This window comes from Trachinotus anak, unplaced genomic scaffold (assembly GCF_046630095.1).
Source record: "Trachinotus anak isolate AG129_WGS33_773 ecotype Australia unplaced genomic scaffold, CSIRO_AGI_Tana_v1 ptg000013l, whole genome shotgun sequence".
Taxonomy (NCBI): domain Eukaryota; kingdom Metazoa; phylum Chordata; class Actinopteri; order Carangiformes; family Carangidae; genus Trachinotus; species Trachinotus anak.
The window spans coordinates 7,250,713-7,269,749 of NW_027273864.1; the positions used below are offsets into that span (position 1 = coordinate 7,250,713).

Below are 19,037 nucleotides of genomic sequence, written 5' to 3' on the forward strand. Positions count from 1 at the left end.
CAGCCTGGTCAGGTGCGAGCAAGAACTGATGAAGCCTCTTGGATGAGAGGTGAAACGTCTTCCTAGACAAATTACCAAGTCCAGTTGCTTTCGATTTAAAATTCCTTTGAGTTAAGTTTGGGTTCTTTACTCTATGATTTGTGTATGAAATTTGTATTTATTTGTATTTCGAGAGGTAGCACACTGAATCATTAATAAAGTATGTAAATCGTACAACTAAAACCTCTTCTTCCCCCCTGTTTTATTTGGACATAACTTGTTCACTGTCAGGATCAGACCATATTCAAAACAAAAACAACACAAGTCTGCCCTCTAAAGTGCTAAGAATGTATTGCAACAGTGGACAACTTTGTTTTCCAAACAAAAGTAAACATTCGCATGACATTTACACACATTCATTTTATTTGCTATAAATTATGTGTCTCATGTCTGTCATTCAACCAATAAATGATTATATAGAATTTTTCATATGAAAAAATTGTCTTTTTGTGCTCTTTTAGGGGAAGGTCAGAGTTGAAGTTGAAGTTACTCTGAATAACACAGTCAAATGTCAACATTTCATAACATTAGTGAGTGAGCAAACAGACATCCACCCCTGTCAAATCTCAAAGCATATATAAGGCTGTAAAATCAAGGCCATGAGCTGCATCAGTTTAATACATGATAGGGTACATCCCACACCTCTAATCCAAGAGGGAAATTCAGTAAGAGCAGTACTGGAGTAATATAAGGTGCCATGATGCAATATATCACCATCAAAAACTATGACTTGTGTTCGCGTCTGTAGTAATATTGTTTACAAATATGTTTTGTGGCAGCATCAAGTGTTTTCAGGATCACTGGAAGGGTAATAGGCTCTGTGGATTACATTTATTACCAAGTAAAATGTAGTGGTGCTGCTAATGTATAAAATCTAAACTGACATCATCCATATTGTAATAATGGTCCTAATTTTCCTATGGCTGAATTAAATTGTGGCTTCAGTGCCATATCTGTGTTCAGAAAGCCTGTTTTAAATATAAACGAACAATATATTGCAGTTTGGGTAACAAGGCATGCACCTGCACGACCCTGCTGGTTGACAAAACAAACGAGGGATCTATATCCATAAACCAAATTAGACACACTGACGAAGTAGAAAATTCCCCCAAGATTTAAACGTTTTAGAGCATTTTTCTTGTATTTTCGGTTCGAGTCCACCAGAGAAACGCGGCTGCATTTACGCTGCTTTGCGGGGAAACCGCAGAGAGGGACTACTTTTCTGTCGATGTTGACGGTGTTATCTAGTAGTGCAGTCCTGTTATCAGTGGAGGGCGCACTAATAGTGGGTGTGGGCGTGGCAACTTCAAGATGTGTGAGCGCAAAATCTGTAAATTAGTGCTCATACACTATTATTGTGCCTGGAGAGGCACATATAAGTGGGTCTAAAGCGGAATAAAATCAGCATCACCTACAATATTAAAATAAAAGGGGTTCCAGCACGGATGTCGCCATCTTTAGTAAGGGACAATAAGCCCAGTGCTACAGCACAACTTGTTGTAATTTGCTGAAACTCGCGATATCTTCACTTTATACAGATTTCAAATGTCCACAGAAGCACCTCACTATACAGAGCATCCTACGCCGATTTACAATGGAGAAAAACAAAAACTGTGAATGCGCGTTTGCGTGAAATGGTTAGAGAGCGGGTCTCGGTCGCCATGTTTACTTTGGGTGACGCCAACTCTCTTCCATTTTCCTCCGCCTCTGGTTGTCAAGAAGATGGCAGCTTCCAGGCAGGCATGAGAGGAAATACTTCTTCACAAATCGAATGAATTTGGATTATTACCCTAAGATAAGACCACAAACCCGCGTTTTTGCAATTACTGCGTCGAAATAAGTAAGTAAAAATTTAAAATATGTGCGCCCTTTTCGGTTTGTTATGTTTTGTTGTGGCAAACCGCCCGGCCATTTTTCTTGTGGGAGCTGTAGAAGTAGGCCGATTGTCGAAAAGATGGCTGCTTCCAGAGACGGCATGAAACATAATAACACTCTGTTTTTGCGGTTTAACTCAGTTTAGCTACGTCTTAAGAGTGGTGTTGCAACTACATTTGTACCAGGTAAATTATGCATGTAAAAGGAAAATAATATTACATTGCATTTAATTGTAAAATTTAGCGACGCTTTGACAGATGCTAGCCGCGCAGCTAACGCTGTTAGCTTGGGCAAATTAGGTTGAGCAACTAGCCGCTACTGCTAACGGAGCACAGCTAGCACTAGAATCCGTTTAAGTACTACTGTAGCACTTTATTCTTTCGTGTATTTCAATAAATTGTTCGATAGGGGTTCAGATGCGTGGTTTTCGTAATACCTGCAACCGTTAGAGTAAGGTTGAATTATTTTCTAATGCTAATAACTGCGTTTAATGGGATACAGAGAATGCTAAGCTTGCTAGCTACAATATGGCGACTCCCACAGAAGCATGAAAATAGCCGACTCTTGCTAACGGATTTAACTGTGGATTAAGTCTGTGTTGCAACTGTGCATTGTTCTGCTTTGTTAACCCGCTACGTATTTGTTGAATTTGTTTTTTGCTGTAGCGTATTTCTTTGCCGGTGTGGTCGGCTGGCTATCATGTATTTTTCTTTTTCATTCGCTTCCGCCATTTTTCAGACTGGCAGCAGCGTTAGCGGGGGTTTGTTTGGCTGCAAGATGGCTGCTTCCATGGATTGAATTCAATGGTCAGAAATAACTAAGAGAAAACTTGTGTTTTGGGCAATATTTCGTCTGTTTCTTAGGACAACTGCAACGCCAAATTAATACCAAGGATTATAAACCAGTGGTTTCCCGAAAGCGTTTAGGACTATGATGTTTTTTTAGGTTAATTGTGTTCGTTAACCAGAGCTAACTGCTAACTGCTAAGCTCTTCAGCCGCTGTAGCCGCACGAACTGTTTCAGAAGTTGGCTACATTGGACGGTCAGATGCTGCTATCCAGTTTCTGCGACCATTAACCTGGAAACATCACATAAGCAGTTCAGACCAATGCTTCTTTATCATTTCCTCTGTTAGAAGTCATGTCTGCCCCTGGCTCCGCGGTGTCTGGGACCACGGCGTCGGTTCTGCAGCCGCGGTGGAAACGGGTCCTCGGATGGTCCGGTCCTGTTCCCCGGCCCAGACATGGACATAGAGCTGTGGCTATAAAGGAGCTTATGGTTGTCTTTGGCGGTGGGAACGAAGGGATCGTGGATGAATTACATGTATACAACACCGGTAAGATTAACTTTGCACGTATAACTTATGGGATTGTTTTGGGGTTTTTTTTGATGAAACATTTTGTTTTATTTTACAATAACGCAAATGTGAAGTAAAATTGAGTCTTCCCTTGTAATAAGTTAAATTTTATTTGTAAAGATCGATTCGTGAAGTGCAGAACTAAGTAGCGTGTAGGCCTCAGTAGGCCAAGCGGATCCGTATCTGATTAAATTTGGCCCCCCCTGCTGGAGAAAGCAACTTAATGCACGTAAAAAAGGCGGGCTAAAATAAAATGGATGATGCTGGTTGGCTTAAGCATATCCCCTGCCCCAATTTCCTGCACACAAACCAATAAGAACAGACAAATTTAGCAAATCTGGTTCATGTATCACCATCTCTAAATTCAGATTTTGGTTTATGTTCAAATGTTAATAAGAATTTTGTTTACATGTTATACTGGTCTGGAATTCACTGCCCTGTTTAGATCTTAATCTAACCTTCCTGCATGATTTCAATCACTCAACATGCCTAGACCTCTACTGATAACTTCACTGTCTTTATTGTTTTAATATTTAGCAACAAACCAGTGGTTTATCCCAGCTGTCCGTGGTGATATCCCCCCTGGCTGTGCTGCATATGGTTTTGTATGTGATGGCACAAGATTGCTGGTGTTTGGAGGAATGGTGGAATATGGAAAGTACAGCAACGATCTCTATGAACTACAGGTAACCTTTCTATAGAAGAAGTAACCCACATTTTTGTATTTGATTTGCGCATTAAGATAATCAGAAGCTTATGAATTAAATATCTGATGTACTCAACTAATTTACATATAATTCTCCTCATTCCAAATATCTTCCAGATATGTTAGTTGTATTTGTAGTAACGTAGTTCAAGCAAGTATAAAATACAGATGGACATGTTTACAACACAAACATTGTTTATATGCAGGTTCAAAGCCAACTGGACGGTTTCTGTTCATGTTTGAATGCATGCATTTAAGTCTGTCAGAAATCACAGATAAAGGAAAAAGAAATAGAAGAAGTATTTGGCAATGTGATAGTTTCAGTTTGTAAATGTGCTCAGTGTGGTTAAGACAATTAAGTCTATGAACACAGCTGAATAAAATGATGAATCCTGATTTGTCCATTGCAGAGTAGAAGGTGTGTTGCATATTTGCAGGGGTTGCATTGAGCATGTTCATTCTGACTGTGCACTTCAGAGAATTAAATTAAATGGCTGATACAGTCAGAAGGCTCTAGTCATCATTCACTACAGTCCATTATTGTTTAACTGTTAGTGGTGAGAAAAATTATGTATATGATTCTTTCTTGAGTGGTTTGCAAAAACCCTTCTATCAGAATTTAGAGGGTTTCCAAAGTAAAAAAAAACAGCTTACTAAACAGAAAATATTCAGCAGCTACTTGCACATTTTGAAGAGAGAGGGAGAGTTTAAACAAGCAAATGATGTTACTGACTGAGCGTGATGTTAGTCAGCATGAGTTATTCTGTTCCTTTAGTATGTTTAACTAAGTTTAACTAACCAATCTGGACAAGTGCACTACACATTCTGACAAAACATCTCTTTACCTTCTTGCAAACGCTGTGCACTGTGAAGAAAGTTACAAATATACTCTTGCCCCAATCATATTTTGTCACCAGGAGTCCAGATCCAGATTCAGGCACTGGTAAATGGAGTAGACGAAAAGAAGAATGGGAGGGGGCTTAGTGGGTGGGGTGGGCGGGGGTGTCTAATTTTAGCTACAGTTTTGACATAAAATCATATCCTGAAAAAGATTGGTAGAACAGGGAATGACCTCAACTTGTGACTTATTTCTTAGAGCTTCTGCTTTGACGTAATTGATGAAATTTTTGTTTTGACCACTGTTTCTACTACAGGCCAGCAGATGGGAGTGGAAAAAATTGAAAGCAAAAAACCCAAAAAATGGACCCCCTCCATGTCCTCGTCTTGGCCACAGTTTTTCCCTTGTTGGCAACAAATGCTACCTGTTTGGTGGGTTAGCTAATGACAGCGAGGACCCAAAAAACAACATTCCCAGGTACAGATGTTTATCCAGCAGGAGCCAGTAGGGTCCTCTCATGCATGACAGCTTGAGATTCTGCTTCAACCAGCAGCATGAGTGGGACTAATAACTGTGTTTTTCAATCTCAGATACCTGAATGATCTGTACACACTCGAGCTCCGTGCTGGTTCAAGTGTGGTTGGATGGGATATTCCAATCACATACGGAGTTCTGCCTCCTCCACGTGAGAGCCACACTGCTGTGGTTTACACAGAAAAGACGAGCAGGAAATCTCGCCTGATCATCTATGGAGGGATGAGCGGTTGCCGTCTTGGTGATCTGTGGACACTTGATATTGGTAGGTCTCTAAAGTGTGAATGGAGAAATAACAGAACTAAAGCTATAAAAGGCCTGCTGGCAGCCATTTACATCCGGTCAGACCAAATGGGGTTGTTGTCATCACTTTCCGGGGGGGGTAAAAAGTTAATGTTTGACAATTATGTGTGTGGATTTGCTTTAACTAGAATGCTATGATGTATCTGGTGATATGTCAGAATGAATGGCTGCTTTTTTTTTATAACATCCTACTGTTGTCTCCAGATACCCTGACATGGAACAAACCATCAGTAAGCGGCACAGCACCGCTTCCCAGAAGTCTCCACTCTGCCACCACCATCACAAACAAGTGAGATCATTGCCTCACCTTACCAGTAACACACTGAATATTGTTTTAACGTCCTTGAACTCCCTGTAGAACAGGCCGTGCAGCTCACTCTGACTTCATTTTCTCACTGTGCAGGATGTACGTTTTTGGAGGATGGGTTCCTCTGGTAATGGATGATGTCAAAGTGGCCACACATGAGAAGGAGTGGAAGTGCACAAACACTCTTGCCTGCCTAAACCTTGGTTCGTCTAACTCCATATTTATTATACTAGATTTCACTGTGACAACATTTGAGGAAAACAGCCTTCACTGATTTAATTTTGTGCCATACGTTTGTCTTTAGATACCATGTGTTGGGAAACAGTGTTGATGGATACTCTTGAAGACAACATCCCCAGGGCCCGTGCTGGCCACTGTGCTGTGGCCATCAATTCCAGACTTTATGTTTGGAGTGGGCGGGACGGTTATCGTAAAGCTTGGAACAACCAAGTCTGCTGTAAGGACCTCTGGTACCTGGAAACAGGTATGTGTGCTGTAAAACAACTGGTTTGTCATTAAGACTGACCTCAGTGTCTCAGGTTTGAGAACAATGTCATTGTTGTTAACTTTTCTTGCCCCCTCCCTCCCCAGAGCGGCCTCACGCCCCTGCCCGGGTGCAGTTAGTCCGTGCCAACACAAACTCTCTGGAGGTTAGCTGGGGTGCAGTTTCCACTGCTGACACTTACTTACTGCAGCTACAGAAGTATGACATCCCTGCAACTCCAGCTGCAGCCTCACCAGCTATGAGCGCAACCCCTTCACAGCCTCTGAACTCTCCAAAGAGCCCTGCACCAGCTGCAGCAGCACCCTCTGCTCAGAGCCTGCCACAGACAGGTACTAGTGACCAACAATTCCTCTTGTTTTCAGTTTCCCCCTTTTCCATAGTTCTAATCTTTTGTTTCCTTATTTTACAGCTGTTTTGAAAGTTGCAGCTCAACAGTCTGCAACAGGTGCATCTGTTGTCACAGTCCGCCCCAGCCAACCGGGGAAATCCCCTGTCACTGTGACATCTCTTCCTCCAGGTGTTCGAATGGTAGTGCCTGCGCAGACCACACAAGGATCGGTATGAGCAGTTTTGCACAACATCCTGTTGGTGTTCTTATTAAAATTATCATTATGTGTAAAACTTTGTGTGAGGTATATAATCAGATGAGCAAATGTATTCAAGAATTGTTTACTTTTTATGTTTTCAGCCAATTGGCAGTAGCCCTCAGATGAGTGGCATGGCAGCTTTAGCTGCAGCAGCTGCAGCAACACAGAAGATCCCGCCCTCCTCTGCAGGCACTGTCCTCAATGTTCCTGCGGGTGCCACCATTCTCAAAACAGTAGCTGTTTCCCCTGGCACAACCACAGTGAAAATGGCTTCTCCAGTCATGGTACAGAGCTCACTAAAACATTATTATTTCCAACATTGTGCATTCACAGGGTCACAGGTCAAGGGTTAAATCAAGGTTGTGCTTGTAGGTCAGTAACCCAGCCACCCGGATGCTAAAGACTGCTGCAGCTCAGGTGGGAACAGCAACTGCGTCCTCTCCCACCACCACCAGACCCATCATCACTGTACACAAGTCTGGTGCAGTCACGGTGGCACAGCAGGCCCAGGTGGTAACCACTGTGGTGGGAGGAGTCACCAAAACCATCACCCTGGTCAAGAGTCCCCTCACCATGGGCAGCAGTGGCACTCTGGTAAGAAAACAGGACTCTAGCACAACGTAATATTGAAACACCACTCTGAGAGCAGAGCACCCTTTGGTGCTTTCAAACGCATGCTGTAAATCATGGGCTCTACAAATCGCTTTTTCACACTTGGTGTGTTTTTTTTTTTTTTTTTTTTTTTTGGTCTTGTCACAAGACAGTGACAATATGCACTGAGTTTGAACCAGTGGGGGAGGGAGTAAAGGTTGGCCTACAGTGACTGTTGGAGAACTAAGAAAACAGGGAGCATGAAGTTAGTGATCTGCATGACTGTCGATCAGTTAGAGCTGGAATGATTCTTAGAGCCACCAGTTTAGTGGTCCACCATCCCTCTGCACTCCCTGTACTGTCCGATGTTTTCTGGTGACTCATGAACTTGAGTCTCTCTCCTATGTCGGCAGATCTCCAACCTTGGAAAGATGATGTCTGTGGTACAAACCAAGCCAGTGCAGACATCAGCTGTCACAGGCCAGGCTTCCACTAACCCTCTCACACAGATCATACAGGTCAGCTATCTGCATGAGTGCAGGAAAAAAACAGGAGGTAGCTTAAAACTCCTGAGACAGGCACCAGATGTCTTTCTCCAAATGGTTTGTGTAACATGTGCCTCTCTCCCCAGACAAAGGGTCCCCTCCCAGCTGGCACCATCCTGAAGCTGGTGACCTCTGCAGATGGCAAGCCCACAACCATCATCACCACTTCCCAGGCAGGAGGCACAGGAAACAAGCCCACTATCCTCAATATCAGCGGTGTCTCTCCTACCACCACTAAGCAGGGCACCACCATCATTAAGACCATCCCCATGTCGGCCATCATGACCCAGCCTGGAGCCACAGGTCTTAACTCACTCAAGTTTACAGTGTTACAGCTACAAACCTCAGCAGCCTCAAAGTTATGATTTAGATCAGCACAATTTATTCAGTAATAATAATACAACCCAAACCAGATGAATATCCAGAAGACATGATTTTCTGTGTTGGTTTACTAGTTTATGTTCCAAGGAAGTGATTGTATATTCTTGCATTTGGCCGATTTTAAAATAGTTTCCTGCAATGGCCATGAATATTGACACCACTTGAAACATTTTGGGGTTTGGTGTGGATGAAAATGAACACTAATACTTATTTGCACGTGCCCATTAACCAAGGTTTGGGATTAGTCTAATCTGTCTTGAGTTAACATAATCAGGTAAAACTTAATTTCAGACATTTATGCTTTTGTCCATGCAGGTGTGACGAGCAGTGCAGGCATGAAAACACCCATCACAATCCTTACTACAAAGGTGATGACAACTGGAACTCCTGGTAAAATCATTACTGCAGTGCCCAAACTTGCTTCTGCAGCCGGCCAGCAAGGATTGACACAGGTAAACTGACTCCATGTCTGCATTAAGCTCAGTAGCTGTCATCACTGTGTTAGAGGACGTGTTCTGCCCATTTACGAAGCACCAGAAGAGACTAATCCTGAATTGTGTGTCTTTAGGTGGTTTTGAAAGGTGCTCCTGGACAACCAGGTACTATTCTGCGCACTGTGCCCATGAGCACAGTGGGTGGTGTTCGACTTGTTACACCAGTGACGGTGTCTGCAGTTAAACCCACTGTCACCACTCTGGTTGTCAAGGGGACGACTGGTAAGAATAACCTTTTTTTTTTTTTCTTTCTTTCTTTTTTTTTTTTCATCAGGTGACATTAATTTGTTATTATCACAGATTTTGAACACTGGACTATGGATCTTTTGGTTTTCTTCATTAAATGGCACTTATCGTCCTCTCAGGTGTCACCACTCTTGGAACAGTCACTGGTACAGTCTCCACTAGCCTGGCAGGAGGCACGGTGGACAGCTCCAACGCTTCTCTGGTTACCCCCATCACCACACTGGGAACCATAGCTACCCTGTCCAGCCAGGTCATCAGCCCAGCTGCCATAACTGTGTCGGCTGCTCAGACCAGCCTGACTTCTGCCTCCACACTGCCCTCCTCTACCATCACAGTGCAGGTAAGATCCAGGAGCCTGCAGTTCCTCAGTCTGTATTTAGCATTTTAATCATTTGGATGTTGAATGATAGCAGCAGTACGCTCCATCAGCTTTTAATTACTACATTACAACATAAGAAAAAAGACTGCAAAGTAGCATTGACTGTAGAATTGAATTCTGAAAACAGACTTGGTAATTATGTAACTACAACTATAGAAAAAGTTTCTGGTGGAATAAAATTATTTATTTATGACTCAAACGATGACTAAAGTGAAATTACTGTCTTTTCTTCAGAACCAGCCCACCCAGGTGACTCTGATCACAACTCCCAGTGGAGTAGAAGCTCAGCCAGTGCAGGATCTACCGGTGTCCATCCTGGCTTCACCAACCTCTGAGCAGCCCAGTTCCTCCGAGGCTGGAGCAGCTGGAGAGGGTTCTGGGACCGTCACCCTGGTCTGCTCCAACCCACCCTGTGAAACCCACGAGACAGGAACCACCAACACAGCCACCACCTCTTCTGCCAACATCGGAACAGGACAGGTCTGCTCTAACCCACCCTGCGAGACTCATGAGACCGGAACCACCAATACAGCCACCACCTCTTCGGCCCCCATGGGGGCAGGGCAGGTCTGCTCTAACCCACCATGTGAGACCCACGAAACAGGAACAACCAACACGGCCACAACTGCATCGTCGAACATGTCAGCGCTCCGTGTGTGCTCCAACCCACCATGTGAGACCCACGAAACTGGGACAACTAACACAGCTACCACAGCATCCGCTAATATGGGAGGGGTCCCGCAGATGTGCTCCAACCCACCCTGTGAGACCCACGTGACAGGCACCACCAACACAGCCACCCAGTCGTCATCTAACATGAACACGGGCCAGACGAGCACCGTGCAGAGGGTGTGCTCCAATCCGCCCTGCGAAACCCACGAGACAGGGACCACCAACACCCCGTCCACAGCCACCTCCAACATGGGAGGTGACCAGACCAACACAGCGACAGGCCTGGTCCAGAGGGTGTGCTCCAATCCCCCCTGTGAAACACACGAGACTGGGACCACCAACACAGCTACCACTGCCACCTGCAGCATGGAGACAGGCGAAGGCACAGGTACACCGTCATATACTGCACCTGTCAGCTCAGCTTGTTGAATTACTTAGATTTACTTTTGATTACTTCTTATTAACAACCTATTAAACAACATGAATGTACTGTACATGAAAATCCTTTTTAATTGTTCTTGATGTCATTGAAGAAGGTCTATCATCTTAGTTTGTCCTCACTCTTCTACTAACAGACACAGCAAAAGTACTTTAACATCCAGAAGTGCTGACTTGCCACATGGTAGATGCTTGTTTTACTTTCAGGTAACAAAATGGAACAAATGTGAATGAAGTAAAATCAAAATTATGTTTTTGAATCCAATCAGCAGCCCAACAGACAGAGGAGGGAACCGAAGGTACCAGCAGCACAGAAGTGGCCTCTACCACTGCAGCAACTGGCATAGTCACCACCACCCAGGGCAGGGCCATCACTACCGTCACTCAGTCTACACCAGCACCGGGACCCTCTGTACCGGTAAGAATAGAACATATTTACTGTCTTACTTAAGGCTGCGTGTGTGAATCTGGTGTCATAACGTAAGAGAAACATCTTTTTCAAAAATGTCCTCAACGGTCTTTCTTTGTTTCTGTCCAGTCGATTTCCTCAATCACAGAAGGAGTGAGTACTGCTGCCAGCTCCACAGAGGAACAAATGCAAACCGATGAGGCAGCATCAGCAGAAGCTGCACCCGCAGAGGAGGGAGCTACCGCTATGGACACACAAACAGAAGTAAATGCAGTATAATGTCGTAGAAAGCCAGTGTTTGGTCCACATTTTGAAATTTGAAACTGTTTTTGCATTTTTGCAGCCATTTAATGGAACCTCTGAAATGTTTTTTCTCAGGGAGAAGCAGCAGCAGCGACAGCCTTGAACCTGCCCTCAGAGCTGATGTCTGAGGGTCAGGGAACCACACTCATGGTGACAGGGCTGTCGGACGAGGAGCTAGCTGTGACTGCAGCGGCAGAGGCTGCCGCTCAGGCAGCAGCCACTGAAGAAGCCCAGGCCCTCGCTATCCAGGCTGTTCTCCAGGCAGCTCAGCAAGCTGTAATGAGTGAGTTCAGCCATAATCTTGTATAGCTAATTTTGATTTTCAACAGTGCCATCATGGAACAAGGTCTGGCTGTAGTGAAGTGGAGAGAAGGCAGGGAGTGCTGAACAAATTATTTTACTTACAGTTAATTCTTCTAACTCCTCAGCTACTGCAACCTCAGCAAAGATTTTGTTGTTTCTCATGAAGCTGCCCTGGTTGTGGTATCAATGAAGTCCTAAATATTTTCTGTGTTTACAGATGAAGGTGATTCCGCTGCAGAGAGCCAGCAACCCACCAACATCCCCATCATGCTGACCCAGCAGGAGCTCGCAGCGCTGGTACAGCAGCAGCAGCAGCTGCAGGAGGCTCAGGCTGCAGCCCAGCAGGCTACGGTGGACACTAGCTTGCCCACTGAGGGCCTCGCCCCTGCTGACAGCCTCAACGATCCCTCTGTCGAGAGCAACGGGCACAACGAGATGGCTGCTGCAGTCACCAGTGCTGTAGCATCTCTGCTGCCACGTACCACTGCTGAAAGTAAGACTAGGGGCTTTTTTTGACAGTTTGGATGTTTACTTGTTTTGTTTTATAGATTGACATTTTTACATTACTCCTTTCACTCCACAGCACTTGCTCCATCGAGCACCTTTGCACCGTCTGTATCAGTGGCAAGTCCAGCCAAGCTGCAAGCAGCAGCTGCTCTAGCAGAAGTCGCCAATGGCATAGAGGGAGAGGTGAGTCATTGTGGTATCACTGAAAATCTGGTTGTTCCAGGCAGGACAAAGAGAGGAAAAAATAATTCAGCTTTAATTGACTGTGTTTTTTTTTTTTTTGTTTGTTTGTTTTTTCCCAAACAGAAGCAAGCACCTCAGCCAACCCCAGTGAAGCCTGTTGTAAAGAAGGAGAACCAATGGTTTGATGTTGGAATTGTAAAAGTGACAAATATGGTTGTCACCCACTTCTATGTGCCAGCAGATGATTCTCAAGGAGATGTAAGTGTCTCAGGAGGCTTCCTTCATGCTCAGATGGCTGTACATTAGTGTGCTCAGTGCATCTCTAATTGCTTATTTTACTGTTTGCTAGGATGACTCTGGCATCATGCCAGACTACAGTCAGATGAAGAAAATGGAGCTGCAGCCTGGAACAGCTTATAAATTCCGAGTTGCTGGAATCAACGCTTGTGGCCGTGGAGCTTTCTCTGAGATATCTGCTTTCAAGACTTGCCTACCAGGCTTCCCAGGGGCACCTTGCGCCATCAAAATCAGCAAGGTAACCGCAACAACATACAGGTCTCCAAACTGTCCTGACGATAACACCAGCTGTTCTCGTGAGTGATGCTTTCCAGCACTGAGTAGTATCTGTTCACTGTCTCTCTGCAGAGCCCAGATGGTGCCCACCTGACCTGGGAGCCACCCTCGGTGACGTCAGGGAAGATCATCGAATACTCGGTCTACCTGGCCATCCAGAGCAACCAGACAGCTGAAGCCAAGGCCTCCACCCCAGCCCAGCTAGCCTTCATGCGCGTGTACTGTGGACCCAACCCCTCATGCTTGGTGCAATCGTCCAGCCTCTCCAACGCCCACATCGACTACACCACCAAGCCAGCCATCATCTTCCGCATAGCTGCCCGCAACGAGAAGGGCTACGGTCCCGCCACTCAAGTTCGATGGCTACAAGGTGAGCACAGCACATCCTAAACAGATACTCAGGTGTTAGTAAGTGAGCAGTTGTAGTTACCAGAGATATTTTAACCGTTTTTCTGCTCTGTAGAATCTGGCAAAGATGCTGCCTCTGCAAAACCGGCCCCCAAAAGACCAGGCACCTCTCCTGATACGTAAGTACCGCATTCATGTTTCGTGTGCGCAGGCACCTCATTAACATGCCACTGATGAATTAAACATGCAATACTTATTCTGGTTTTATGTGTGCTTTACAGTAAGGCTACTGGTCCAAAGAAAGCAAGGACGGACCAGTGAGGTTGCCCAGAGACCCCTCCCAGTCTTTTGTCCTTTTTTCCACTCGCTGTCCTTTTATCAGGAAGACTGACCTTCACCCCTCCTCCACCTCCTCATCCTCATCCTAATCTCATCTTCTACTCTCAAGTCTCAGATCAAGACAGCAGTGGAGGCAGAACAACCGTATGAAGCCAAGATGAAAGTCAATCTGAGAGATGTTTCTGTAGATAAAAACCCTCCTTTTCTCCTTGTTCTGTTGGTCGTACTATTTTTAGAGCAACACAAACTTAGAAGCACATTATCTTTTTCAGTCACATCCCTTTCCATCCTTTAACATCTATTTTTGGCTTGTTTCAGTAGTTGAGCAGTATAGAGAAGCATTTACATCTTTCACAAACTGGGAGCCAGCCTGAGCGCAATGTTACTATTTTTTTTTTTTTTTTTTTTTTGTCTTTTGTTTTGTGAATCCTGGGGGGATGTAGAGAGAGACTACATGAAATGATGTACAGTGTTGAAAAAAGGCTGTGGAGGCATTAGTCTAGATGAGAGGAAAAATCAGTATGGAAACAAATAAAGCACTTGTCCTCAACAAAAGAGGACATAATTTTTTCCTTTCCTTTTTTTTTGCTCAAAACAAATTTGCTTCATCAAGAACCAAGTCTGTACAGTCATCGTACTGGACTCCAGTCTCCTGGTAATGTCATCACTGTGCGCTTTTTACCCCAAGATGAGGACTGGTGGCCGACACTTGGAAGTGGACAAAAGAGAATGACAAAGGAAGAGATTTGTAGAGAATGAATGACAAGACTTTGCTAGGACTGAGACTTGCAGCACACACAGAAAAAAAATCTTGCAAAATCTTCCCAAAAAATTAGCAAGCAATGACGCAGAAGATCTTTTGTGTAGTTTATTTTTGTATTTTTTAAGCTTTTTTTTTTCTCCTGTGTGTATGTGTATGTTGTGTGCATTTTTAAAGACATCACTTTTTTTAACTGTTGTTCATCCCCATAGTTTGTGTTTGTGGGAAGATGGGTGGCTGTGTTGAGGTTGCCACTATATTTTTAAAAATCTTCATTCAGTTGGTCGTATGTTCCTGTTGTTAACAGACGGTGATGAAAGAGAGAAAGACTTTTGTATTTGTTCCGAGTAGAATCGCAGAGGTTATAGGACTGAAGGGAACTTTGAAGTGGACCCAGGGAGAGGAGAGTTTTTACTTTGTTTACTACTCAATTCTTGTGTTGCTTTCTTTGCCAAACAAGGAATTTCATGGGGTATGTGAAAAATAACATCAAATCTTTTCATACCTTTCCCCCATAATATCCCAATCAGTTGTCCTACGCTTTTTATGCTCATGAATGTGGTGTCTCACCTCTTCTTTAATTTTTAGAATGGCAAATTATATTAGTAGACCTTTTTTTCCCTATCCTATTGATGTATGTGAATCCATTTAATAAATTTTAATTTTTTTCCTTCCACGGCTCTGTATTTCAGACTACAGATGGTGTGCAAGTTAACTGTGACGTGTAAAACCCGTATGTCTTTGAATGGGGATGTCTTGGGAAAAAGCTTACATAGCCGGAGTGTACTCACTTGTAAATTAGTTCGTTCATAGAGCAAGAATAAAACAAACAAAAAAAAACATCTTGGCCTTTTATATAATTACCTGTAACAAACTGTTTTTACATGTTGGTCATCTCTTGATTGCCTTTTGTGTCTTTACTTATAAAAGAAACAAATATATATATAAATATATATAGTCTCCCTGATTGTTCTAATTTGCTTCTGTCGAGCTGATTCACTGTAGGAGTCTGAATCACTGCTAGGTTCATTACAGTACAAACTTGTACAGGGAGGAGGTTTCTGACTGGACATGAGTGTATATCTACTTTTTAAAGGCAGATTCATTTGTGATGGTAACGGCCAGGAAGGAAGATCAGAGCCAAGGTTTCCGCTTGCCGCCTTTTCGTCCGGCTCGCACCTTGGTTCCCGTTTGTGGTTTCTCGCGATTTCTTTCTAGAAGCGAACTTTCTCTTCATATGCATTCATAATTTTGTGCGTGTCAGTGTGTCTGTTGAACAAAACTAGACATGCATGCAAAAGCAGTGTATTTTAGTAGTGATGCCTTAAGTTAGACCATAAGCTGAAGGTTCTCAAAAAAAGAAAAAACATTTAATGATTTGTTCCTCTCTCCATGTGGTATACAATTGTGTCCTTTCCTTCCATAGTACCTTTGCTGGGTCACTCTTTTTGCACCCTCGTTAGATAGGTCATCATCAGCAGTGCCGAGGTCTCTCTGAACTTTCCCTCCCACACTGGGACGAGTGCTGCTCTCAGCACTCACAGGTGTTGCGAGTTTCTGTCGGCTGTTTGCAGGTTATCTGGAAATGTCCTGTATTTTCCAATGTGTGTTTTTTGTACTGTAGGGAGTAATGTATCTTTTATCATCAAAAAATAAACATGTTAAACATAGAGATCTGGTGTCTTTGCTGTCTCTTAAATACAAACATAAGCTGAAGTTAGTCACCTGTTGTAAGCCGCTTTGAGCCGCTCTCAAAAACGGCTTCTCTACGTCTAGATCCTCTTTAGCGCTTCCTTCAAAGTACTCTGCTCCTATTTCCTCACACCACTGCAGAGCCTTCCCACCTGACACCTGCAAGAAAGAAACCACACTGCTGTCACAGTGCTGACACGGTTCAAGTCACAAATCAGGTTCCACAATGAAGATGTGAACAACGTGTGTTAGTGAGCTCCAGCACCAGAAAGTAATTACTTCCACTCTTTCCCATGTATGTTTTAAAACATCAGTTGTTCTAGTTTCACTTCAGACATTTTTTTTTTAATGGAAAGAATTACACAATAGCTCAGTGAAATATGTTGACAATTTGTCGTAAAGCTCTCATAAGAGCCACGGTTTCTTTGGCAGAGCAAACCTGAAGTGCAGCTGTTAATCAGTTCATTTTACAGTCGATAAAATGTCAGAATATAGTTATTAAAAATATCATTCAACTCAAAGGTAACGTCTCAAAACACCAACTCCTCACACTGGAGAAGCTGTGACCAGAGAGTGATTCGAATTTTGCTTCAAAATTAACTATCAATTAACAATATCAATTATCAGAACAGTTGCTGATTAATTTTATGTTGATGTATTAATTGATTAATGAAGCAATTGTTTCTTAGCTGCTTCAGTGTTTCTACTTAAACACATTATTCTAATATTCTTTACATCCTTGGAGCTCTGTGTTCGTGATTGCATTAAAGACAACATAATTGACTTTGCACTCATCAAAGTCAAACTTGTCATTTCACATGTTCACAACTCAAAGGACTAAGTCAAACATCTCTCAGAAGAGCAGCAGAAAACATCATTGATATGGAAGCAGCATCTGCCTCTGACTCCGTGCTCATAGGAATCCCACAGCCTGGATGCCTCAGTCATTTCATGTACATACATCACTGGAGCCGAAGTGTCTTCTATGAAATGAGGGGCTTGCATGTGTTTGACTGGACAGGTGAGAGCTGCTGATGTTGCCTTGGTCAAAGTTACATTTGAACCTGCAACGACCCCGCCCCCACCCTCAACACGCTCACTTTACTGTTCAGTCTGCTGAGTCTGGATATCAGAGAAGAAAAGTGATGAAATGGTTTTTGAATGGCTCATTTTCTTCAAAGTATAAAAACTAAAGTAAGTGAGGTGATATTTATCAACTTGTGTGACTGACCTCCCGGTCACCCAGGTCGGTCTTGTTGCCCAGGACAATGAAAGGGAAGCCAGATGGGTCCTGGGGTTCACCCTGAACCAGGAACTCCTTCCTCCAAACCTCCAAAGCAGAGAAACTGGCCTCGGCTGTTACATCAAACACCAGCATGCAGCAGTGGGCTCCTCTGTACAGAGGTGTACCCAGAGACTGGAACCTCTCTGTACCTGCTGTGTCCCAGATCTGACACACACACACACACACACACACACACACACACACACACACACACACACAGGAAGAGGTGGGAGGCGGGGTAACAAACGATGCAGGAAAGTGAACATGCATCAGTGTCCTGTCCCCACAGGTGGTCTGTGTTTCACTGTCAGAAGAGTTACCTGCAGGGTGACTGTGTCCCCGGCTACGTTGACGGTCCTGGTGAGGAAGTCGGTGCCTACAGTGGCCCTGTACATGTTGGTGAAGCGGTGGTTCACATATCTGTTCATGAGGGAGGATTTTCCCACCCTGAGTAAACACACACGGCAGGTAAAGGCGCTGTACACTCAAATCTGTCTTCAGATGAGCAGCAGCTCCACACTCACAGCACCAGCACTGAATACCAAACTATTCCACGTTAGAGAAAATGCATCACGGTCAGATTCACACCTCAGTGTTACTGGAAATCAAGACCTCCCAGTAAATGAAAGTGAAACAACTGTCGACGGAGAAATAAAACAAATACATTTCATCAGATGGCATGAGATCTGGAGACAGACTGTAGTTGACGTTACCCGGAGTTTCCTATGAGGATTATTTTCAGGGTGATGGGACCTTTCCCTTCGCTCAGGCTCATGTTCACGTTTGTTTCCACTGGCGCTGCAGCTGTTCACGCTGCCTTCAGGTGCTGCTCGGAATATTACCCAAATGTTTTAAATCAGGGCCGAAGCCAAAATGACAATAAAAAAATAAAAAATGTTATTTTATTATTTTGACATTTGATATTATTATTTAGCCTATCTGTTCAACTATGTTTTAGAAGAGAGAGGGAGAGAAGACTAGAGAAGACTTTTTGTTTGTAACTTTTTGGTGCCTTATGCTACTGAAGGCATCATAGGACAGTAGCCTTGTCTGGTTGGCACATTACTGACCTCTGTCCTCTTTTTTCTGTTTCATGGAGAAGACGCAGCGGATTTCAGATTCAAATGTGAAAAAGACCACTAAAATGCAAAAAAAATAAAAAGAAGAAACCCAGATAGATAGATAGATAGATAGATAGATAGATAGATAGATAGATAGATAGATAGATAGATGGTAATACAAAAATAAAAGTACAACAAATAAATTATTTAATAGATACTTTAACCGGGGACTATGTAAACTTTTCTTGGTGTACTTGATTAAAAATCAAAAACTCATTAAACATGTAATTTACTGGAAATTAAATGGACTACTTTTAAATGTACCACTAGAGGGCAGCAGAGGCCTCAGGTGATTCACCTTTCATCCAGGATTTACTTTCATTTGAAGCTGGCAGGTGGTGTTATCCACAATATGTCTGGTGATATTTAAGTATTTAAATGTGTGCCGTTAAAATCATCAGTAGCTTGTAATGCTAC

The 19,037-nt window shown here is 43.5% G+C and overlaps 2 protein-coding genes across 3 annotated transcripts; one reads left to right on the plus strand and one right to left on the minus strand.

Moving 5' to 3' along the window:
• The first annotated feature begins 1,740 nt into the window (after positions 1-1,740).
• Positions 1,741-16,194, plus strand: hcfc1a (host cell factor C1a). The gene is made up of 28 exons (XM_071493545.1): positions 1,741-1,879; positions 3,050-3,250; positions 3,809-3,957; positions 5,132-5,292; positions 5,406-5,614; positions 5,857-5,941; positions 6,056-6,162; positions 6,264-6,443; positions 6,551-6,793; positions 6,874-7,022; positions 7,153-7,335; positions 7,424-7,645; positions 8,056-8,160; positions 8,274-8,490; positions 8,884-9,020; positions 9,137-9,284; positions 9,428-9,648; positions 9,922-10,747; positions 11,067-11,215; positions 11,336-11,470; positions 11,585-11,792; positions 12,030-12,305; positions 12,396-12,502; positions 12,626-12,760; positions 12,852-13,037; positions 13,148-13,445; positions 13,539-13,602; positions 13,705-16,194. Exons 2-28 carry the CDS (start codon positions 3,055-3,057, stop codon positions 13,742-13,744), a joined length of 5,136 nt encoding a protein of 1,711 aa, XP_071349646.1. The 5' UTR covers positions 1,741-1,879; positions 3,050-3,054; the 3' UTR covers positions 13,745-16,194.
• On the minus strand, positions 15,871-18,342 carry LOC139630275 (ras-related protein Rab-7a). Of its 2 annotated transcripts, XM_071493546.1 has the most exons (5): positions 18,213-18,342; positions 17,820-17,946; positions 17,446-17,664; positions 16,248-16,373; positions 15,871-16,140 (listed from the first exon to the last, which is right to left on the minus strand). In XM_071493546.1, the coding sequence occupies exons 1-5, from the start codon at positions 18,272-18,274 to the stop codon at positions 16,054-16,056; spliced, it is 621 nt and encodes a 206-aa protein (XP_071349647.1). In that variant the 5' UTR covers positions 18,275-18,342; the 3' UTR covers positions 15,871-16,053. The 2 variants fall into 2 exon arrangements, with proteins under 2 accessions (XP_071349647.1, XP_071349648.1); XM_071493547.1 differs by lacking the exons at positions 15,871-16,140; positions 16,248-16,373 and adding an exon at positions 17,184-17,336.
• Positions 18,343-19,037: the final 695 nt, after the last annotated feature.

Bases quoted from the DNA above. Each gene is read 5' to 3' on its own strand.
- hcfc1a (XM_071493545.1), top strand. From the start codon at position 3,055: ATGTCTGCCCCTGGCTCCGCGGTGTCTGGGACCACGGCGTCGGTTCTG. The intron at 11,793-12,029 runs GTGAGTTCAGCC...CTGTGTTTACAG, and splicing joins AGCTCAGCAAGCTGTAATGA to ATGAAGGTGATTCCGCTGCA. The intron at 13,446-13,538 runs GTGAGCACAGCA...TCTGCTCTGTAG, and splicing joins TCAAGTTCGATGGCTACAAG to AATCTGGCAAAGATGCTGCC.
- LOC139630275 (XM_071493546.1), bottom strand. From the start codon at position 18,274: ATGAGCCTGAGCGAAGGGAAAGGTCCCATCACCCTGAAAATAATCCTC. The intron at 16,374-17,445 runs GTCAGTCACACA...TCTTTCTTGCAG, and splicing joins CCGACCTGGGTGACCGGGAG to GTGTCAGGTGGGAAGGCTCT. The intron at 16,141-16,247 runs GTGACTAACTTC...TACTCCCTACAG, and splicing joins CTCAAAGCGGCTTACAACAG to TACAAAAAACACACATTGGA.